Here is a 23,411-nt window from a genome sequence, read left to right as displayed (position 1 = left end):
TGACTTATACCCCAACAGCAGAACAGCTAGCAGACATAATGACTAAGGCACTGGGTTCTTTACAACCCAACAATCTGAAGTCCAAGCTAGGAATGTATCCAGCTACAGTCCCTAGCTTGAGGGGGGATATTGATGACAGCTCAGATGATGAGTCAGCAGGGTATTAATTTTCTGATATAACAGAATTAGTTACAACTAACTCTGATATAAAAGCTTGTATTGATAACAGATTGTTTTTATTCAATTCAATACAACTTCTCTTCTTTTCTCTCTGAAATTCTCTCTCTATTTTCTCTCTCTATTTCTTGAGTTTTATTGTAAACATCAACATAAAGAATATATATAGAGAAATAGCAATCCATGTCGATATATTTAAGCTACTTCTTGGGTAAATGTTGATAGATTCACATTTGAAATTTAGTTTCTATTCACATTTTACAATTAAGAGTCTTTAAATTATTTCTAATAAGAAAAATATAGTCAGATGAAATCTTGTTTACTTTGATTGATGAGGACTTTATGATATTAAAGTTTTTAATACATTTGTGATTTGGGATATTAACTATCTAAAATACTATGTGTATACAAAAATGTCAAAAAATGGTGTATTAGGAAAATATTATGTAAAGCAAAAATATAAATAAAAATTAGATTTTTTTTTAAAAGTGTTTCACCTAGCTCACTCTTTGAGTTAATCCGGATCCGATGATCAGTTTTTGGTGGTTAATTTCCAATCCCCTCCCAATTGTTGTTGAAGAGGATATAGAGGGCTCGTTTGGTTGAATGTAGGAATTGCAAATTCCTTGGAAAATTGATTTCCCATGAAATTGAACTTCCTAGAAAATTCTAAAAAGTGTTTGGTTAACTAAGGGAAGTAGAAATTCCAATGGGAAGTTCTACTTACCTAGGCCCCCCTAGGTAATTAACTTCCTCCATTTTGTGGGAAGTGGAAATTCATAGGAATTTCTACTTCCCATGAATTTGTCAACCAAACAAATTCAAAGGGTTGTTTGTTTGACATAAAAAATACATGGGAAGTGAGACTTCCTAGGAATTGCAATTTTAGTGTGTTGTTGGCTGACAATAATTTGGTGAAATGGGGGAAGTGGAACTTCCTAGGAATTTTGAGTTCCCACAAAATGTAGGAACTTACTTACCTAAACACCCCTAGGTAAGTGGAAATTCCCATGGAAGTTACTTCACTCATTGTTAACCAAACAATTTTATAAAATTCCCATGAATTTGATGGTAGGAATTTAATTCCCATAAATTTATAATTCATGGGAAGTTCTAATTCCCAAGTGAACCAAACAACACCAAAGAATTTCAATTCTTAGGATTTTCAACTTTCCATGTTTTTATTTGTCAACCAAACAACCCCAAAAGTATCGAATATGAGTCCTCCTTACCAAGTGCAGTCTCATTCATCACTGCATCAACATCCAATTGATATGAGATGAATAGACTAATAAGGTGACAATTAAATCCGGATCAATGGACAACAGTTTAAACACATGAACCTCATTAATATTTTCGGAAACAAGACAATTAAGACAGCAACTTCTGAGGCCCATATAGCATTAGTCCCAATCACTTTTTCATTTTGTCCATTTTTCTCTTTTTGGCAGTTGTTCTTCAAATTCCCATCATTTTTTAGTTGTAAACTCAAAAGTCTCCATATTAATTAATTATAATACTTGCAATAATTACTTCATATAATCTGTATTTTTCTCTAATAATTATAATTATAATTGCTTTGTTAATTCCATAATCACCGCCATCTAAAACAAAATATAAAATCCAGTTGTATGTTTATTCCGCGTTTGGTTGATTCATTTGACCCCACCAAAATCACATACTTCCATCCAACGGAAACAAATCTCCTGTGATTTTCAGACCCAAACAGGGTATTACAAATACAAAGTTTTGAGGAGAGAGAAAGTGAAGGAAGAGTGAGTGAAAATGGCGAATGCAGAAGAAACTGAAGAAATGAGTTTGGAGTTTACACCAACTTGGGTTGTTGCTGTTGTTTGTTTCATTATTATCGCCATTTCTCTTCTTGTTGAACGATGTATTCATTATGGTGGAAAGGTAAATTTTCCCCAATTTATTTTTTTTATGTTTATTTTTATTGATTCCCAGATTATGTTTGATAGTGTTGATGCTTTGATTGATTTTTAAATTTTGATGGTGGGGTTTGATTTACAGTTATTGAAGAAGAAAAATCAGAAGCCCCTTTTTGAGGCATTGCAGAAACTTAAAGAAGGTAGAAATTTGATCTTTTTTTTTTTTGGGTTAAAGTTATCAACTTTTAAGGTTGTTCTTTTTGTTTTGTGGGGTTTTGAAATGAAGAATTATTGTGTTTGTTTTTTTCTTTGATGGGTTTGTTTTGATTCTAAATAATTGGGTTTTTTGAAAATAGATACTGTAATTAATTTGAAGTTTGTGTTAATGAGTTATTGTCTTTTCATTATTTGCCATTTTCAACTTTATATCTTATCAGGATTAGTAACTGATGTCAATTGTTTTAAAAAGTTGGGATTTTATGTTGGAATTTTCGGTTTTCGAATATGGATAGGGGAATATTTATAGCTTTATGTTGGTAACTAAGGTGTTTTTTGCCTTTTTATTCATGTGTTTCCAGAATTAGTTACTAATGTTTATTCATTTTAGGAAAATGAATGTTTTTTCTTTGTTAAATTGTGGGTTTTGAAAATTGGGTGTAAATCTGATGAGGTTGTGTGGAATGGATGACAGAATTGATGCTTTTGGGGTTTATATCCCTAATGCTGACAGTATTGCAAGGGGCAATCTCTAAAATGTGTATTCCTGAGAAATATGTCAGGAATATGCTTCCTTGCAGTCTTAAAGACAAAGAGGCACCGGCGGTGGTTGAGCACTTAGGCAGGCTCCGGCGGCTTCTGTCTGAAGCGGCCGTATCTCAGTCTGCATATTGTGCCAGCAAGGTAATGTTAATTCTAAATGCTGTATTTCACATTATACTAGTGTATCGCTGTTCTCTTGGATTTTTGTTCGTGGGTTCATTGTTGAGATGTAATCTTTAGCTTTTATTTGTATATTAATTGTTTCTGTTTGCATTATTGATTCTATATTGTTTGTTATTGAACCCACAATTTATGCCATGATCTGTGGTTAACATTCCATGTTGTTGACTATTATTCTTCATAGGAGTCAAACTTATGCCAATTTATTGGTTACATACTACATAGTGGTTGATGTTTGGTGATATTTTATTGTTCTTTGAAAATTATTGCCATTTTATATAATTGTTAATTGTCAAGAAGCAAGTGGCCTTTAAATGATTTTTCCTGTCTGTTTGTATTTCTTGTCATTATATTTCGTGTCATTTAAGTCTTTAAGGGTGAAGTTTAGTTTCCCTGGAGTAGGATTTGGATCTTCTGCTTTCTTATTATTTTTTTTCAAATTGGTTGGAAAGCCACGATTAATAAGTTTTTCTGCAATCAATGCAAATGACTGAGATTGGTTGACATGAATTTTAAGTTCACGTTGGTCTGGAGGTCAGTTGTTTTTGGTAAAGGAGGATCTCAAAGTCTATATTCTAACAGAATCCAATTCCTGCAATGTGACTTATACTGAAACACCAATGCATGAAGCCGAAATTTAGCTTTTTTTTTTTTTTTTTTTTTTTTTTTTTTTTTTTTTTTTTGCATTGTGACAATTGAGAATATTTTTCAGTTAGTTCACTAATTACTAGTAACTTATATATGTTCTTACTGCTAAAAGCATTTGGTGACCTGGATGTCTCCGGCTCTCTGCCCTCGAGAGTATTACTTATCATTTGTTACCTTTGTTTGCAGCACAAAGTTCCCTTTTTATCCGTTGAAGGGCTTCATCATTTGCATATCTTCATCTTTGTTTTGGCAGTCGTTCATGTCACTTTCTCTGTCTTGACCGTCGTTTTTGGGGGAGCAAGAGTATGTATTTAGTCTTATTTATGCTCTTTTACTGCTGTTCAGTCATTGTGATGTTCTTTCATGCTGTCAAGTGGTTTGATTTTTGCTGATGTATATTCTATGTGACAGATACGGCAATGGAAGCATTGGGAAGATGCTATTGCAAAGGAGAATTATGATACAGACCAGGGTACGAAGTAGCATAAATAATATTTCTTGCTGTTTTCTTGTTACTTGGCATTATGTCGCTCTTCCCTTTTGACTTAACAAAAAAAAAAAAAAAAAGACAGAAAAGAGAAGAAACGAGGGCCACTCTTGTAGGATATAATGCAATTTTAAGCTGTTTGGAAGGCACATTGGGTGGTCACTTTTCTTGTTAACTGTATTTGGAGTAACTCCTGCGAAAGTTATGTAGTGATTTTTTTGTTAGGAAGAAAAATAATGTATGGAAGTATTTGAAGCATTTGTGTACCATACTACCATGTTCATTGATCTGAACTGTTGACCATTCTTTTGTGCAGCTTTGAAACCTGCAGTCACCCATGTCCATGACCATGCATTCATACGTGATCATTTTGTGGGTGTTGGTGAAAAATCTTCTATCTTGCGGTGGATGGTAAGCACGTTTTGTTTTCATTGCATGATGGGTGCTCAAATTAAATGTTAAGTATAGACAATGCTCAATATTATTTCACTAAAATTTAAGTGTTACGAAGTATCTTTTAAGGCTTTTTGCCATGTAGGATGTGTTCTTTGATTTAAAAATTTTAAATTCTTAAATTTAATATATGGAATAAATTACCCCGTTATTCTCTCTAGTCACTGCAATATTCGTTAGCTGTAGATATTTACAGCTGCATTTAAAGTGAAAACACTTATGGTTACTGCGTGACATTCTGAATGAGAGACAATGGATTTTTGCTATTTACTAGATGCATGTTAATCTCTGGAAAGCCATCTATCAATCTAAGTTGAGTTATCAGTTTCTGCTTGCGTTTGTAAACTTTTATTGTCAGTTGTTGCAAGATCTTGACTTATTCTAGCTATGAATACCATTATGAGCTATAACTTTCTTGTATAATTGAAGCCTTATCAACTCAGAATTACTACTTTATTGTCTAGAGAATGATTGGAATTGTATTGGTTATTTTTCAGCATTCTTTCATCAAGCAGTTTTATGGAGCAGTGACAAAAGCAGATTACCTGACATTGCGCATGGGTTTCATTATGGTACGCTTTTCTTACGTGTTTAATTGCATTTTCTGCATGTTGATGTACTTATTTTACAGTTTTGTTTCTAGCATGTATTTTATGATCACAATATACCTATCATGTGCTGACTAGATTAGTAATGATTTTATTTCAGACACATTGCAGAGGAAATCGCAAATTTAATTTTCACAAGTACATGATTCGTGCACTGGAAGATGATTTTAAGCGGGTTGTTGGTATAAGGCAAGTGGTATATCTCATGTAGAATGTCAAAATTTTGGCAGCTTTTTAGAACTCTGGACTGAGATTCTGATTTGTGTGATGCAGCTGGTATCTTTGGGTATTTGTGATCATCTTCTTGTTGCTGAATGTCAACGGTATGAGTTTTAGTATTCTACCCTAAGCATCTTTTTGTTTATAATGTATGGGAGTTTTTTTTTTTTTGGTTATGTACAGTATAATATTTGCTACCTTTTCCAGTTCTTTCTTTCAAAAATATATATCAGTTAATCAGCTTATCTTTGGCATTTATTCATGTACTAGATTTTGCTTTCATTTCTTCCATAATTTTCGTTATTTCGTTGAAAATTTAGTCGCACAAAGTAATCGCTGACATAGTTGGAGCTTAAGTGTTTACTGCTTTAAGGTTTGACTATTCAATTTAAAATGCTTGCTGTTAGTGTTTTTGACAACAATAGCATTATAAACATTGGCTTCTGAGGAATTTTAGTCATTATGTTGTGTGGGATAATATTTCTGTTCAACAAAATCATGCTAATTTGCTTGATATTGTGCTAGATAGCACCCCTCCCCTGTTTACCTAATAGTTCAACGGTTCAATCGTTTTGGAGTTGATTTTCTGCCTTATAGTCAATTTGGTTGTTGTAATCACAGTTCACCGTGTTCAAATTGTTTTGTTATCATTGTCCCTTGGATTTATTTTCGCTGTTTTACTTTTATCAATATGTTTATTCTAGACTAGTAGAGATGTAGAGGCATAGAGCCATTATCATTATTTTTACTTCTGCAAACCTTACTACTACCTTTGTTTCTTATTTTCTTGAGAGTTGACAACTTGACAATTTCGACTATTAATCAAGCTTGGCTTAAATTATGTTGCTTTCTCTAATTTCACCTTAAGAAAACAAAGAAAAAGAATACATGAAACACCAGCCCACTCCTTGTTCTCATAATCATCATTATTTATTCTAAACTCTAGTATTGATTTATTGATCTCCGGATTTTTGTTTATTTTTTTAATCTTATGTCTGTACTATTGTACTTCTTTGCAGGTTGGCATACATATTTCTGGATAGCATTTATTCCGTTCATTGTAAGTTTCACACTCCTTTTAGGGAACATCTCAACCTTATACATCTGGAAATAAAATAGGGTGATCTAGTTTCACTTTTCTTTTTTCCTCAAGTCTTTTAAAACAATTTTCTACATCTTTTATGTGTTTTGATCTTCCTTAGTTCCTTCTGATAGTTTTTTATTCTTGTGCTGTAAAGTGGCACCCTTTTTTTTTTTTTTGTTACATTGACCAGTTTCAGTTCATTTTGTATGAGACCTCTTTTCACCTCTTAATTTTTTCAACGATCGAGTTACTTGCCAATAGATTTTCTTTCAGACAAACCTATAAGTCTGAGTGCACTGACTTTTCTGTTGTATCGTTTTTGACTGCGCATTGATATATTGTAAAGTCTTGCTTAGGAACCTTGTCTGAAAACCAAAGCGATTTTGGTCTTGCTGCTATAATATAATGTAGCCTTTTTCTTTATAAACCTTATCTCTGGTTTTGAATTGTTTTCAGCTTCTCCTTGCCGTGGGAACAAAACTGGAGCATGTTATAACTGAGCTTGCTCATGAAGTTGCTGAAAAACACGTCGCCATAGAAGGGGACCTTGTGGTAAAGCCTTCTGATGAACATTTCTGGTTCAGCCGACCTCAGATTACCCTATTCCTTATCCACTTCATACTATTCCAAAACGCATTTGAGATAGCATATTTCTTTTGGATATGGGTGAGCTGCTGTTTCAAGTCTTTTTGGTTCTTGAAATTACTAACTGCCTTTTTGGTTTATATATTAACTTTAAAATTTTCTCTTTCGCTGTCCCCTCTGTCCTCAAAAATTGCAGGTGCAATATGGTTTCGACTCCTGTATTATGGGACAAGTGCGGTATATTGTACCAAGGCTCATCATTGGGTAAATACTTGCTTCATTTCTGCTCAAATTCTTGTCATAATCTAGACATCTTATGTTCCTCATCATGTTATTTTTTTTTTCCAATTCTTTGCAGCGTTATCATCCAAGTTCTGTGTAGTTACAGCACTCTACCTCTCTACGCAATTGTTACCCAGGTATATTAATTTTGTGCAAAATTTTGCTCCCACTTGTCTTATATGAAGCTCTTCCTTCTGAAATCTGCTAGTGTTGCAAATATGTCACATAGTTTTACCTATTAAACATATTTTTTTTTGGTATCTTTTGTAATATTATGAAGATGGGAAGCAACTTTAAGAAGGCAATATTCGATGAACATGTACAAGCCGGTATTCTTGGATGGCGTGAGAAAGTAAAGAAGAAGAAAGGTTTGAAAGGGTCGGTTAATGGCTCCACAACAGGCGAGACATCTACTGATGAGGGTTCTGCAACGAGAATTCAGATGGCAAGACTTATCCAGAAGGGCAAGGAAGGGAATGAGATTCAACCAAGTAGCACATAAGGAAATACTGTACTGGTTGGTACTCATTTTAAAGAAAGCAGTATAAACCATTGGTTGGAGTGAGTAGCGAAAAATTTAACCTTGTGCATTGCAAGTTTTGAGATGTGGTTTGGCGAAAACCTTTGATCTTTGGAAATGAAGGGGTCATTTTGATGTGTTTTATAGGCGGTAGGAAGTACATTTAGAACAATATTGGTATACGTATTACTGCAATTTTGTTTTCCATGATCTTGGATGATCGTAGGGTACACAGGTCCGTCATGTAAGACTGAGACTGTAAGTGTATAACCATATCATCTAGCCAATTATTTAGAGTATCATGACTTGAATTATGTATTAGTATATTGCTTAATGCGTACAGCTATAGCAACTTTGTATTAGGAGATACTGTGTACATTAATCTTATACAATTACTGTTGTATTTTTTTCTTTGGCAAAAACGATTATTGTTGTTAGTAAACAAGACTCTTTTTATTTACAGTGTTTATGTTCCTGATTTTTAGCATACCTAAGTTTACTTTGTTTTGCTGCGTTTTCTAGTTTGGCAAGCCCTTGCAATGAATAATCTTTCTTGCTTCTGTTTAAAGACAGTGTAAATGTGACACTTTCTGCAATTCATCAGTGATGTACTGATGTTGCATAGAACTATAGAAGTGAGTAAATCAAAACATTAATTTGTACTCAAAATTATGCTAATATAACTAACTACACCATTACCATATAACATTATAAAACATAAAAACATCAAGTATATAACTAACTCCTAATAATACAACTATATAAGTAGCATTTACTTATCCGCAATAAAGAGATGAGTAGTTATTTCAAATTTGCTTATTACTATCAAGTACATATAGAGCGATATTTGTTTGATGTAGAGTGAGCCGCAAAGGTAATGATGTAGACGAGTTTCAATCCAACAAGTTTTGAATACCAACGCAAATATTTTAAGATACTCCCTAATTTACATTCACAAAGTTACTACCAATGGACATTATGAATTGTGATTAATGATTTACTCAAATAAAATCTTATTAATACAACCAATTCCATTTATAAACCCTTTCCACATTCTTTCTCCACTAAAACTCCACTATTGTAGCTCTCTTCTCCATTTTTGGGCGGGAAACCAAGAACCTCCTTTCAACTTCAAAAATTATTCCCCTAATTTCTCTCTCCTTCTTTCCTCAATTCATTCCTTCAATACCCATTTCCATGTCCAAAACCCCCACCAGAAGAACCCTAAAAAATGGCTCAATTTCCTCAACAAAATCCTCTGAAATCACCTCCATCAAGAGGAAACGAGTTGTCAAGCCGAAGAATACTTCAAACAATAAAGGGCAAAGTGAAATTGAAGATATTGAGGATTTATTGAAGTTTAATGAGGAAGAAATTGCAGAAATTAGGGTTTCTTTGTTGGAATGGTATGATAAAAATAAGAGGGATTTGCCTTGGAGGAGATTGAAAGATGATGATGATGGAAAAGAGATAAAGGCATATGGGGTTTGGGTTTCGGAAGTGATGCTGCAACAAACTAGGGTTGCTACTGTCATTGATTATTTTAATCGTTGGATGTTGAAATGGCCCACCCTTTATCATCTTTCTCTTGCTTCTCTTGAGGTTGTTCTTCTTAATCCTCTGCTTTTCTTATCATATTTGTAGTTTTTATTAATTTTAGTTTGTGTGTATTGCTAGAAAACATTACTCGTTTAGTCTTGTGTACTATTTTTAGATGTGTGGGAAAAGTTGGAATTTTTTTTTGAAGTAACAATGTAGTATGATTGATTATTTAAATGTCATGTGATTCTTGTCAGTTAAATTGAGCAACTAAGAGAGTGGAGAATGACTTGATCATTGTAGTGGGTTTTAAAGTAAATTCTTGTTATATCGTTATTATGAAGAGTTGAGACAGTGTGACAATTATTTTGCGATTAAAGGAGGTGCCTTTAACGAGTTTTGGATATTGGGTAATGAGGAAAGTAGATGCATTTTTCTGGAAGAGATGGAAATTTATGGGGGTCATATGGTCTAGTTATAAAGTTTGAGTCTTGGATGCTGAGATGAACTGGGGATTCAATCTATGTCATGCTGTTTGCTGATGTTATGTAACCTATTTGACCTTGTTTATTTTGAAGTGGGTTTGCTTGTGAGTTGTGATTTATCTCTATAACTCTATAAGCCAGTTGAACTATTTTGACTGAGTTGCAAACCTCTGGAGTTGCTCCGATTAAATGTAAGAGAGGGGCAAGTACTTGTCTTTGTGGCATTATAAATTTTAGCTATCTTGATATTGCATGGACATCCATGTTTAATTCTCAAGTTGCAAATTAATGCGTGTTTGCATCATAATTTGACAGACGAAACTTTAGTGAAATTGCTGTATATAATTTGAGATTTGGATCATTGTCCATCAATGATCTTGTTCTGATCCAAGTAACATAACAATTCGTTGACAAGCTTGCAATTTTGCACAAGGTTGGTATATGTCCTCATTGGTGAATTTAAATAGTAATACTTCTTTGCAGGAGGTGAATGAAATGTGGGCAGGTTTGGGATATTACCGACGAGCAAGGTATTTGTTAGAGGTAAGCACTAAGCACATAACCTCTGCTTTCTTTCTTTTGTATTCATTTATATTTCTTTCTCTTTGTGGGTTTGTTGTTCATGTAATTTCTCAAATATTGATGGGATTTCTTTGGTTTTTCAAGCAATACCTTTAATTGGTTTCAGTATAATGACTTATATTGACGGAAGAGGGCCTGCATGATAGGCAGCTGACTCCTTTTACTTGCCTATAGGGGGCAAAAAAGATTATTGAAGAAGGTGGGAATTTTCCCAGAACAGTCTCTTCTCTAAAGAAAGTCCCTGGCATTGGAGAATATACAGCGGGTGCCATTGCCTCTATTGCATTCAATGAGGTGGGACTTACATATAATTGAGTGTTTATGTTTTCTTATAAATCTAATCTGTCTGACTGCTTGAGCTCACTATTTTAGGCTGTGCCTGTCGTAGATGGAAATGTGGTTAGGGTGCTCGCTAGACTGAAGGCTATATCTGCAAATCCAAAAGACTCGGTGACTGTAAAGAAATTTTGGTGAGTATTTATGTGCAACCCTTTTTTGTTGACAAATGTTTTCTTCAAATCATTTTCTGGTAATTGGAAAGTGGTAAAGCAGAGTGGATTAATGTCTGTGCTCATGCAATACTAGAGGTTTCTGCAACTGTGTTCAACACTTTTTGGTTATATGTGACTTAGGTGTACTGAAAGTTCTCATCATGATTGTTTGTGCTCTATCATATCCAAGGGTGAACTACATGACAAATGGACCCTGATTTTGTAGCTCACTAGGTTGAGTATCTCATCTCATCCTTCAACTTATTGTCCAATCAGGACTGTTTAAGATGTTTTGTGATGATTATATGCATATGAGATGATTATATTTATAGCTCAAACATAGTTTAGCCATAATCTAATGTTAGTTTTCCACTGTTACTCATTGATCCAAGTATGTGAATGTTTCAGGGGTATATAGTGTCACACTTGGAATTTGCCCTTTACTAGCTACCACTGAGGCGTAAAGATCCATTTTTTTTAGTATTAAATAAAAATTCTTAAAAAAGTAATGGACTGAAATAAATGGCTCATTGAACTGAGTATGTGTCTTTTTCTTAAGTAGGAGACTGGGGAGTTGTTTTAGCCTTTCAGGCAGGAACTCTATTACATTCCTTTTTGTTAGTGCAGGGGTAAACTTGTGTACACTTGACTCCCTACCCTGCAGTGGGCAGGAGTCCAACCTTCTTTAGGGCATTGGGATGATGTTAATGCTGAAGTAAAATGTTAAAAATTGATAATTATGGATTAGGAAATTTGAAATAAAGGGAATATTATAAGGTGTTCTTGGCATTCTGTGATCTTAATATTACTTCAGTTGCTGACACGAGTCTTTGTCAGGAGTTTAGCAGGCCAACTAGTAGATCCTCATAGACCTGGAGAATTTAACCAGGCACTTATGGAGCTTGGTGCTACAATATGCACACCAACAAGCCCAAGCTGTTCTGAATGTCCCATTTCAGCTCAATGCCATGCATTAACACTATCTCGGCAGGGTGGTTCAGTTACCGATTATCCACTGAAAGTTGTTAAGGCTAAGCAGAGAAATGAATTCTCTGCCGTATGTGTTTTGGAGGTGACAGAATCCCATAGTCTGCTAGAAAACAACCAGAAATCTAGACACTGCCTTCTTGTAAAGAGGCCTGATGGAGGCTTGCTAGCTGGCCTTTGGGAGTTTCCATCTGTGCTACTGGGACAGGAATCTGAAACAGCGATTAGAAGGAAAGCAATTGATAAGTTCTTAAAAACATCATTCAATCTTGATGCAAAGAAAACTTGCAAAGTGCTTTTAAGAGAGGAAGTTGGAGAGTACGTCCACATATTCTCTCACATACGGCTGAAGATGTATGTTGAATACTTGGTCATACATCTAAAAGGTATGATTCGTTTCTTCTTCCTGCTCTTTACTATCCCATCACCTGACTGCTTTGACTATTATTTTTAAAAGTTTTGATTCCGTGTTATTGAAGGTGGGCTGAAACTCCTGCAAAGTGTGCCTGATGAAGGAAATATGATCTGGAAATATGCTGACAGCAAGGAACTTTCAAGCATGGGTCTGACATCTGGTGTTAGGAAGGTATTGCTTTGCCCTCTTTGTTCTTAATCTCCTTTGTTTTAAATATTCAAAAAAACTGCAGTTAGAAAAGAATATCTGTACTAAAAAAAAGATTGCTTTTCTTCTTCGCTGAGTGAACTTGTAGTTGAACTTGTTGCTGGCATAAAATAGTCTGAAGTGTTATTTTTCCTCGTCTTTGTTTGGTCTATTTGGGTCTGTTGAATAAATATAACACATCAAGTCATCTTACCAAAGTACTTTAAAATTTGGGGTTGTTTGTAAATAAAAGGTGGGATTAATTAAAGAAGTTGGGTTAAACTTGGGTTAAATCGTCAGTTCTCTTACTTTCTTCACACCAACACTAGACACCTAGTTATGATTGACCTTTTTCTTTCACTGCTGCAGGTTTACACCATGGTTCAGCAATTCAAAGAAAACAGCTTGACTGCTGTAACTCAAGATACTAAACAAACAAAATCGAGAAAGCAAAGATGATTAAATTGTACATGTATGCCTTTGCTGGCATGGAACAATACTTTCTGATTTTTTTTTTTTTTGTAAATTTGGTATTGGCAATGGGTCAATATATTATTCTTCGCTCAGAAGATATGTATTTCAAGATTTCCAACAAAGATATGGAGTACTGAGTATATTTTTTCAACACTTCTAATCATTCATTAATGCACATTAAGCTGGAAAATAGCGCCTTCTGCTAGAGGCAATTTTTAACTTGCTATTTGGTTGGAGTGGATATATCTATCAGCCTTATTAACGATCAAAGTGAATTGCTATTTGGTTGGAGTGGATATATCTATCAGCCTTATTAACTTGTATTTTCTCTTAATAACAATAACTCGACTTTAAACTTTAACACTATGTAAATACTCATCTATACTCTCTCCATTAAAAAAATAAATAATAAATTAAAAAAATATAAGAAATATTTCGTATACAAACTTTTACATGGACATATTTACTCAATCAAGTTGGGTTACATTAAAAAAAAATGACTATATAACTTTTTTTTTTTGTCTACATGTAATGACTACAAAGTACTCGTATATAAATCTATCTGTTCCATAGTAATTAACATATTTTAATATGATTAAATTTATCATGTCAAATGTTGTTGTATAGATATTTATTATGATGTCCATATATATTAACATTAGTTTTTTTTTTTGAAGAAATTTTAATATTAGTTATTATAACGAGTATGTGTTAATATTATATACTTGTAATTGCAAAGATTAATGGTTGAAGTTTTGCATTGATGTAAGAAGAATATTAATTTTTTTTTCCTTTTCCTTATTTCGTCGATCAACATAAACCAACGTAATGTTTTAAACAAATTTAAATCAAATATCGCATTGTTGATCGAATTACTAGCTAATAAATACTCGTACAAAGTTTGGTGGGAGAAATTCTAATAATAATAATAAGGAGAAGAGGAGGAGGAGTAGGTTTATGTCATTAAAAGAAAATTAAGTATGTTAATTAGATAGAGGCGGCTTAATTAAAAAAATCAAATTATTAAGACAGTTTTATAGTAGATACAAAAATTGTGCCCAATAAACAAGGACAATAAAGTTGTTGACAATTACATTTTCAAAATACGAAGTAAAATTTCATTTTTGGTGGGAAAGTTTGCGTTTCACAACCAAGAGGTTGTGAGAAGTTCCAGCCCTATAGAGCGCACTTATTCATACCAACTAAAAGAATGAATAGTGATGATGAGATTAATTTTTCTTCACCTTTTATTTCTTTGTGACGTCGAACAATTTTTTGGACAATTGGTCTTGGCTGCACTAGATAGCTACAACAAGTGAGGCCCAAAACGTGCGGCCCAAATAAAAAATGAACATTTAGTTAAAAAATATGAACATGAAAAAAGAAATGAACATTTAATAACAAAAAATGAACACGTAAAAAAATGAACATTTGATACTAAAAAGTTTACATGTTATAAGGAAATGATCATTTATTAAAAATGAATCTGATTATCATATAATCATAAATTTGCTAGACCACAACCTTAAAAATGAACATTTAGTTAGAAAAATGAATACACACACACACACACACACATATATATTCAGTAATAAAAAAGAACACGTAAGAAAATGAACATTCAGTAATAAAAAGTGAACATGTAAAAAAAAAATGAACATTTAGTATATTACAAATGAACCTTTATCATACAACCATAAAATTGGGATCATATACATCAGAAATTCTCCAACTTATATCATATACTTCTTCATCACTTCTTACTTGTTTCAACTCTTCACTAATTCAGAGTCTTTGTCTTCTACAAATACAATTAATCTGTACTCACTAAAATATAACAAATAATCAAAATTCATAATCATCACAACATATGTTCATAATAATTATTTAGAATGTTCATCATATATAATCATCAATACAATAGTTAAAAATATAAATAATTATCACGCTATATGTCATATGTGTTCATAATCAATAACAGATATGTTCGTAATGAATAACGAAGCATATATATTCATAATAAGAAAAGGGGATGTCATAATCAATAACAGATATGTTGGCCATGGTTAGAAGACATCAACGACAAGTGATGTGTCAATTTACGACATTTCCTGAAGGCTGAAGCCATCTAATCTATAGATTGCAAGGGTTCAAATCAGTGTCTCACTAAATTCATTATCTTATGAAAGACAACATATCATACATACTCACATAATGCTATAGGTAGTTGGGTGCATAGAAACCCTACTGCATACAAAGTGCCCTTTATTCCACTAGCCACTACTAGTGCAACTCCTTATAAACTCACCTTTTTGCCCTTTAATACCTTCCCAACATTGGTATCATTTCCTAGGGATATATACTTGAAAGCGCTTTTGCCTTGATCATAATGTCTCAACTAAATAGGATTTATTTCAACAAATTGAGAAAATTAAAACACTTGTTTATAATTTAAATAAGTACTTAAAACTTTTGTAAGGAAGCTTATATAAGAATTTCAAATTACATCGTAGAGAACTACATAACACAACTTGATTTTATTATAGAAGAGAGATTTTTTAAAAAAAAAAACATTGTGTTTCTAATAAAATTTAGAATGTGCAGGGGTTGGAAACCATTGGGCGGTTGATTTCAGATTGGATAACCTCAAAACCTCATTTAATCTATAAGGATAAAACTCAGCCTCTGCTTCATAATTTATATAAACTGTGTTACAGTCAGTGAAAGCAGTTATATCAGGAGCTATGAAAGCGCTGTCAGTGGACGAGGCCGAATCATCACCATCATCTTCTTGAGGTAGCATCTGTTGTAAGGGCAAAGATGATACTGTGGTGTTGATTTCAACTGATGAGTGATCAATTACAGGCGGTTGGCGTATATATTTTGCTATTGAAACTGTACTCTCTGTATATGCAACAAGAGTCTCATAAGCAGGAATTCCAAGGGATTTCATTTGGTTGGTAGTCAAATTGAGCAACGTTATTGTATCGTCATAGCTCAACACAATCTCATTGCTGTTCCACAATCTCAGTAAGAAGTGTTTAATTGGAGGGAAAAGAGAGTGGATTTAAGAAAAGGGGATGTCATTAAGAAATTAGAAATCACGTGACACGTACATGTGGGAAAACCGATGGTCGACGCCGGAAAAAACAATAGTTAACGTCGAAAATGCCCACTTGACTGTCTTCAACATAAAAAATAAAAAAATAAATTAAATTGGGATATCCTGTCCAAAAAATTTTAAAAGGTTTTTCTAAACAAAATTTCCTTAATTCTATTCCATTATTTCATTAGTCCCTTCCATTATCTTTTTCCTCTACACAACATTTTGCCGTCACTCAAACTATTTTTACAGCATTTTGTAACCTCCTAGATATTAGAGACAAGGCCAAATAGATTAGAATAATTAAATTTAAAAAAATCTTTTGCCACTAATGAATGCAGAAGAAGGGATGCTGAAAAATACAGTGAAAACAAACTGAGATCTATGATACTGCTATAGTTCCTTCACAGTTCACACAAATAAATATGTACACCTTATCTTTAGCATTCTTCTAATCTGAGGGGAAAGAGGGGGTTGATCTACCAGATACAAATATCTTGAAAAGTTCTGTTTATAAAAATCCTCAAAACACATATTCATTAAACAAGAGGTTCCAAAGATTACATCTTGGTAAAAAAAAACAAAGCAAAAGGTGAGCCAGTCGCAAATCGAGCCTCCTGAAAGTAAGTTGTACAATGCAAAAGGTAGGCATTCACTCTTTAAGATAGATACCCATTACCCAGTAGGCAGTAGGAAATACACCAGTTTCAGCTTACAGAGGAGGGCATAATCGACCCGGGAAAAAAAAAAGAGCAAAAAAAGAAAAACCTCACCTCCTCTTAGTTACATAGCAATGCAACCATCAAATACAACAGGCCGTTCCTGAATAAAAGACCGGATTCAGCACTGTTAGTACGCAGAATCCCGAGAGCTAAAAGACCTGAGCTTACTCTAATCAACTGTACAGTCAAACTGAAAATACTAGCAAAAGGAGCTAATCAAAAATCTGCTGATCAAGCATGGCCACTAACTTCAAAGGAGCTTACCCTCCGTTCCTTTCTTCACTAGTGAAATCCGTTGCCATTGCTACAGATGCTATTGAGGGTACCATTTATATGCTCAATATGTACTCCATTTGACAACCCATTGTCATGATCCTTGCAATTGCCATTAAGGGAACCATGACTATATTCCGGATAATTACCATTAATTGAACCATTAGCATGTGGCAGATCAACAACGTTTGCCAACCCATTTGCATGTTCTGGATAAATGCCATTTACAGACCCATTACCATGCTTTTGATGAATACCATTCATCGATCCATTAGCATATCCGGGATGAATGTCATTCAATGCACCATTAACTAAGACAGGCTCCTTATGTATGCTTTTGTGTACTCCATTAACTAAGACAGGCTGCTTGCTAATAACATTCACTTGGTCCTTCTTGGACTTACAAGGCTGAGATCTCGTCGGCAGGTGACCATTGCACTTTGGACTATCCCTTTGCAACATATTATGTACAATGTTAGGGTTGTCCAAAAAAGCACCCAACTGTCCAGTTGCTGCTGCTATCAAACCTATATGCAATCAGGTAAAAAAAAATGAGATCAACTGCACTTACAAAAATATTAGTAGACAAACCAACATCCATGAGATAACAACAACCAATAGCACTCAGCAAAGTACAGGGAGTGACACACCCATTTCTGAGAGGGGAAATTTGCCCATCCCCACTAACAAAGGAATGCTAATAAACAAGTGGAAAGAGGGAGGGTTATTGGCCATAAAATTGTGCGCTGATCAATTTAGTGGCTGGATGGTTTGAGAACGGAAATTTCATCACATAAACATTAGATAAATTTGGCCGTGAAAATAATTGTAAGAATAGCCTCAAAGAGCCAACTGTTTCCAAAAGAGACTGCAGCCAACAGCAAAATACGCACCTACAAATAGAGGAGAAGGATTTCCTGGCCTTGATTTAAACTCAGGATGAAATTGAGCTCCAACAAAAAAGGGATGATCGGGTAGCTCAATAATCTGTTAACCAAAAAGAATGTCAATAACAATATAAGAAAAAAGAATTATCAGAAAGCTCCTACATAATATTTTCGAAACTGAAAACTAACCTCCATTCGCTGGCCGCTTTCATCCTTCCCAGTGAAAGACATGCCAAAACTTTCAAGCTGAGCAATCCAATCAGGGTTCACCTATAACATAAATTATAAGCATATCTAAATTAGTTTAAAATGTAAGCATCAACAATTGGGGTATGAAAGCACAACAATTGATTTTCCGCAACAAACAAGTGTAATCATTGCTTGTCAATTACTCACCTCATATCTATGACGATGTCTCTCATCAACAAAGTCTGCATTGCCATATCTAAAAAAAGAAGAAATATATACATAAGCATTGTACAAGGCATTCATTTACTGTCCAACAAAAGAGGCAGTTGCTATCTATATTCTTACAGCTTTGCACTCTTGCAGTCCTTGACCTGGAAGTATGTTCTCCTTGAACCGAGCCGCATAGTGGCACCCATATGAGTTTTTGATCCCTGTCATTTAATATCATTAGTCATATCCTCAACTTGAAGAGATAAGATGAACATATACAACAGCACCTGAATATAGACAATTATAACTATAATACACACCTCTGGCATGAATACAACAAAAGGATTCGGGGTTTTTTTGGTTTCTGAATCAAATTCCTCGCTGTTTGCATCTTGTACTCCAAGAACAGACCGAGCAAACTCAACGACAGCAAGCTGCATTCCCAGACAAATGCCAAGATAAGGAATATTATTTTCTCTGGCATACTTTGCAGCAAGAATTTTCCCTTCAACACCTCTATCACCAAATCCTCCAGGAACTAGAACACCATCTGCACCCTGAAATGCCAAAATAACCAGGGATGTTAAAATTAAACACACAAATTTGATGCAAAAATGAGAAAATCAACTAAGATATTTTGTTACTTGACTAAAAAAACAGTACACAAGACCTTTGAAGATGCAAAAGAATTGAGCCTTTAAAGTAATTATATGTAAACCATGTGGATGGCTTGCAAGAATTTTGTTATAACGAACACAGACAAGATCATGCCTATATTGTTTACAAGCAAAATAATTTCCAAGTACAAGTAACCACAGATAAGGATAGAGACACTGACCTTCAGCATATTCCATGCAACTTTGTAGCTTTCAGGATTCTGCAATGTTGAAAATTTACATCAATACAATTAAATGAAAATCAACAAGGGTAAGCAAAGCACGGAGAGGTTCAGGGGACAAAACAAAAAGACTAAAGCAATCATCATTACCTCTTGCTTGGTTGATTCTTCAAGGTCACTAGCAGGAACCCAATCAACAAGCAGTTTATGATGACATGCAACTGAGGCATGCAAGAGAGCCTGTTCACAGCAAAATTCAACACGATCAATATCCTAATGCGATCCAGACTACCTAGACCCCACAACTGATGTGGCTGTAGGATTTGCGACAGGCGAAAAAAGTATCAAGATAGACTTCATAGAGCTACCCTTCTTAGTTCTCATTTCTACACACATATGCAAGTCAACTGCTACATGAGGGAAGATTTTTGAAGTGTGACGTATTATAAATCAGCAAATAAAAGACATTAGTGTTTCGAAAAAGCATATTCTAAAATTGGGGAAGGAACTTTACAAGACGGTACACAAAGACAATTATTCTTCATTGCATGTGTCCATAATCTGCTTAGTTAAAGTCAAAACATGGATACTTTGCGGCTCTGAAGTGGCAAATAGATCCAAAAATGCAGAATCTATAAAATCTCAAAATTTTATCAACATGCATGCAAAAAGAGTCAAAATTACCCACCCCAAAAGATATTCAAGAAATAAAGATGTAGGTTCCTCAATTACCTTTAGCACAGAGAGATAAGAATCTGAAAGTCCAGTGTACTTTCCAACCATGGCTATCCTCACCTAATGGATTGAGAAAAAAATCAAAAATGATTTGCGGCTAAATATGCTTTGTTAATACAAGAAGACCAAATAGCTGAGAAAAGGTCAATCAGAACTTACAGGCTGCTGCAACATGCTACAAAGTTGAGCTCTCCGAGTCCATTCGTCTAGTACAGGCTCCTTTGCAACACTACATAAAGGCAAGCAAAAGTCAGATGGGATGCAGGAAAATCAACCAGGAATTAGGCAAATGAGATACAAGGGTATAGAACAAACCCATTAAGGTTGAGCACTTTTAATATAGCTTCATGAGCCTTTTGATCCTGATGGAAATAAAAGGAAACCCACAAGCTCAACATGAGCAATATATTCAACAAAGTACAACAAGAAAATTTCTTTTCAATAGCAAAACAAAAAAATACTTACTCTGAGAAGCAAAGGAATGTGCCAGATGTTGGGGACATCATACAGAGTTACAATATTTTCACCCTGAAAAGGATAAATTCAGGTGAGGTTCTAATTCATACATCAATTACATAAGAGCAAACAAATGCGATTAGATCATAGAAGGGAATCGCTGTTAGAAGTACCGGAACATGGCAAAATTGTGAGAGCTTCGCCTTCACATTTTCATCAAGAGGCTGCACGGTAAAAATAAATGTTTAAGCCAAACATCACCGCAGAGAAAGTGTATATGAGCATGACTGACATAGAGAAAGATATACCATTGTGCTACGACAAGCCAAAATATCTGCTGTTAACCCCAGGCCTCGCAGTCCCCGAACACTGTGCTGTGTTGGCTTTGTTTTCTGTTAGAAGCAAATACAGAATTTACATCAATTAATTTGAGCATGGACATTGCTAAAAAATCAAACCTCAAACAGGCAGTTCTTACAAACATAAATATTTAACATAAGGTATTTGATTGAATTACCTGTTCCCCAACAACATTCAGAACGGGTACCAAACTGACATGAATTAAGCAAAAGTTTCCAGAACCTGTTGAGAAGAAGTATTGAGTAAACTTTTCCAACAAAGAAAGAGCAGTTTTTTTTTCTTTTTTTGAAAAAAGAAAGAGCAGTTTCAAGCATGCAACACTTCTAAGAAGACCTACCAACGCGATATGAGAATTGTCCAAGAGCCTCAATAAACGGCATAGACTCAATGTCCCCTGCACCATGAAAACACAATTTTCAGTCGAATTATACACGCAATGTTGAAATTCATGACAAACACCTTAGGGTATGTTAGATGTCACACCTATAGTTCCACCCAATTCAATGACACAAACATCAGGAGGGCCCTCCTTTCCATCTACCGGTGTATGCGCAACGCGTTCTATCCAAGATTGAATTTCATCGGTAATGTGCGGGACAACCTAAAGATCACAAAGAACATAATTAAAACGACTGTGAAAGGAAAACAGTAGCAGTGGAAAGCCATGGATTAGAAAGGAAAAAGACCTGTACAGTTTTTCCCAAATAATCTCCCTTTCTCTCCTTGTTAATGACAGACTGTCACATATAGCAAAAACAAAAATCAATATCAATTGAAAAACATAGTCCAAGTGGGTTACTCCATCCTTCAGAAGGAAGGGTTGAGGGACAAGTTAGGTAACAGATAAGGCAGTGTCGGTAATTAAGCTTGCCTGGTATATCTTCCCAGTTGTTATATTATTATCGCGTGTCAGCTTGATGTCTAAGAATCTCTCATAATTACCAAGATCTAGGTCCACCTGCGAAACAATGGAACAAACAACATCAACCTCGGTTCGTTCAGTACTATGAAGTATGAACGTTGATAGATCGTTAACCATTACACAGTCATGATCACTTGATCACATGTTAAGTAGAGAATCAATATCCTTCAGCTCAAACTCGAAATCATAGTATAAACAAAGCTCATGAAGGGAACAACAACTTGCTCTACTTCGGCCCCACACCGATACTGGCAAGAACAAAGGGAAATCATTTTGCTGCTTAGAGAAGAAAAGCAGGCACATTTGATTTCACAATATAAAGCTTCTACTTCGTATTTCTTTCTCCCTTTTTGACTTCTAGGTATTTAGAGATAAAATTCCTTATGATATCCTAGGTTCCTTTTTTTCTTTTAATGAAAAACAGCATAATCCAAAAGCCAAAAACTAATTTCTTTTCCTTTCTTTTGCCTCACAACGAATCGAATCGATGTGTTTGATGAACAAACACCGGGTTTAACCGTGGTTCTAACCCACAACTCGTCCAAGGTCAGTCTCAGTCTGCATGTTCCATCCAAGCTAAAAGGGAATACATTTCATGAAAGCTTTTAGGAAAAATAAGTATAGAAATCAACATCATTTTCTAAGATACCTATCCTTTCCAACAACCTACACTGCCGCCAAGACCAAACAAAAACTAAATCAAATTGCTAACAGTGAAAATGAAATTAAGTCAACATCAATAATGACTTCACTAAAGTTTTTTATATACAAATCTTAAGAAATTGATTTCTAAACAAATTTGGATTTCTTAAACCTAAAATATGCAAGTTAATAAATTAATTAAATATGATTAGATAAAGTTTTTTGTTACCTCGCCTCCATCATCCAAAACAAACACTTCACCGTGCTCAAAGGGTGACATAGTTCCTGCATCTGTATTCAGATAAGGATCTGCAACAACAAAATAAATCAATTACACATACAAAAACACAGAAAAATCAAAAGGGGTAAAAAAAAGTTCTGATTTTTGTTGCATTTCAGGGTTTAATTCCATTATTCAACCCAATCAGACAGTAAATACAATCTCAAACATCAAACTCATTTCTGGGTAAAATGGTGCAATGTACATCAAAAACAAGAATAAAATCTAAATTAAAATCTGGGAAACAAAAATCAACCAATTTAACACCCCCATAAACCCTTGAATTTCAACCTAATCCCCATTAATCCAAAACCCACGTCGTAAAAAATCTCAAAAATATAATCAAAACCCAGAAAAATTAAAATGCTAATATAGCTAAATACCTATTTTAATGGAAGTAACACGAAGACCACAAGCTTTAAGGAGCACCCCAATACTACTAGCAGTAACCCCTTTTCCCAGTCCACTAACAACACCTCCTGTTACAAGAACATACTTCATCTTCTCCAAATTTTACTGCAAATTTCTTAAAATTTCTGGGTTTTTTTTTCACAAAGTTTCTGGGTATTATCAGAAATTAAACTTCCCCTGTTTTCAGCCGTTTTCTTGTATAAGTTGATTAAAAAATGGTGGAAAATGCACGTAATTTGTGAAATAGTAGTAATTGATAACAGAGGCAGTTGATGTTGCAAAGAGTATGAAGGGATTTGGTGAGTTTTAGAGAGAGAAAGTAGAGAGAGAAGT

The 23,411-nt window shown here is 34.4% G+C and overlaps 3 protein-coding genes across 3 annotated transcripts; 2 read left to right on the top strand and 1 right to left on the bottom strand.

Moving 5' to 3' along the window:
• The first annotated feature begins 1,674 nt into the window (after positions 1-1,674).
• LOC110729028 (MLO-like protein 1) lies at positions 1,675-8,351 on the top strand. The gene is made up of 14 exons (XM_021908729.1): positions 1,675-2,091; positions 2,209-2,266; positions 2,758-2,966; positions 3,840-3,956; positions 4,065-4,125; positions 4,457-4,551; positions 5,091-5,165; positions 5,302-5,390; positions 5,475-5,524; positions 6,440-6,480; positions 6,961-7,170; positions 7,286-7,353; positions 7,448-7,508; positions 7,652-8,351. The coding sequence occupies exons 1-14, from the start codon at positions 1,963-1,965 to the stop codon at positions 7,871-7,873; spliced, it is 1,485 nt and encodes a 494-aa protein (XP_021764421.1). The 5' UTR covers positions 1,675-1,962; the 3' UTR covers positions 7,874-8,351.
• A 395-nt stretch (positions 8,352-8,746) lies between these two features.
• LOC110729027 (adenine DNA glycosylase-like) lies at positions 8,747-13,201 on the top strand. The gene is made up of 7 exons (XM_021908728.1): positions 8,747-9,493; positions 10,399-10,458; positions 10,672-10,791; positions 10,870-10,967; positions 11,826-12,361; positions 12,455-12,561; positions 12,946-13,201. Exons 1-7 carry the CDS (start codon positions 9,089-9,091, stop codon positions 13,033-13,035), a joined length of 1,416 nt encoding a protein of 471 aa, XP_021764420.1. The 5' UTR covers positions 8,747-9,088; the 3' UTR covers positions 13,036-13,201.
• A 3,317-nt stretch (positions 13,202-16,518) lies between these two features.
• Positions 16,519-23,179, bottom strand: LOC110729026 (CTP synthase-like). Its single transcript, XM_021908727.1, has 21 exons — positions 23,051-23,179; positions 22,617-22,696; positions 21,695-21,781; positions 21,510-21,560; positions 21,307-21,424; positions 21,161-21,217; positions 20,981-21,045; positions 20,772-20,855; positions 20,637-20,687; positions 20,473-20,535; positions 20,323-20,369; positions 20,167-20,236; positions 20,005-20,067; positions 19,423-19,512; positions 19,273-19,311; positions 18,755-18,991; positions 18,570-18,655; positions 18,432-18,480; positions 18,225-18,305; positions 18,042-18,135; positions 16,519-17,675 (listed from the first exon to the last, which is right to left on the bottom strand). Exons 1-21 carry the CDS (start codon positions 23,166-23,168, stop codon positions 17,158-17,160), a joined length of 2,148 nt encoding a protein of 715 aa, XP_021764419.1. The 5' UTR covers positions 23,169-23,179; the 3' UTR covers positions 16,519-17,157.
• Positions 23,180-23,411: the final 232 nt, after the last annotated feature.

Source organism: Chenopodium quinoa, unplaced genomic scaffold (genome assembly GCF_001683475.1).
Source record: "Chenopodium quinoa cultivar QQ74 unplaced genomic scaffold, ASM168347v1, whole genome shotgun sequence".
In the NCBI taxonomy this organism is placed as follows: Eukaryota; Viridiplantae; Streptophyta; class Magnoliopsida; order Caryophyllales; family Amaranthaceae; genus Chenopodium; species Chenopodium quinoa.
Note: the sequence above shows the minus strand (reverse complement) of the source record. Positions and strands in the feature narration are given on the sequence as shown.

Excerpts from the sequence above, each read along its gene's own strand:
- LOC110729028 (XM_021908729.1), top strand. The coding sequence starts at position 1,963 with ATGGCGAATGCAGAAGAAACTGAAGAAATGAGTTTGGAGTTTACACCA. Across the intron at positions 7,171-7,285 it reads CATATTTCTTTTGGATATGG|GTGCAATATGGTTTCGACTC; the intron begins GTGAGCTGCTGT and ends CAAAAATTGCAG. Across the intron at positions 7,509-7,651 it reads TCTACGCAATTGTTACCCAG|ATGGGAAGCAACTTTAAGAA; the intron begins GTATATTAATTT and ends AATATTATGAAG.
- LOC110729027 (XM_021908728.1), top strand. The coding sequence starts at position 9,089 with ATGTCCAAAACCCCCACCAGAAGAACCCTAAAAAATGGCTCAATTTCC. Across the intron at positions 10,459-10,671 it reads GAGCAAGGTATTTGTTAGAG|GGGGCAAAAAAGATTATTGA; the intron begins GTAAGCACTAAG and ends ACTTGCCTATAG. Across the intron at positions 12,562-12,945 it reads TGACATCTGGTGTTAGGAAG|GTTTACACCATGGTTCAGCA; the intron begins GTATTGCTTTGC and ends TCACTGCTGCAG.
- LOC110729026 (XM_021908727.1), bottom strand. The coding sequence starts at position 23,168 with ATGAAGTATGTTCTTGTAACAGGAGGTGTTGTTAGTGGACTGGGAAAA. Across the intron at positions 19,312-19,422 it reads AAGAATCAACCAAGCAAGAG|AATCCTGAAAGCTACAAAGT; the intron begins GTAATGATGATT and ends TCAACATTGCAG. Across the intron at positions 18,656-18,754 it reads TTGTTGTATTCATGCCAGAG|GGATCAAAAACTCATATGGG; the intron begins GTGTGTATTATA and ends ATTAAATGACAG.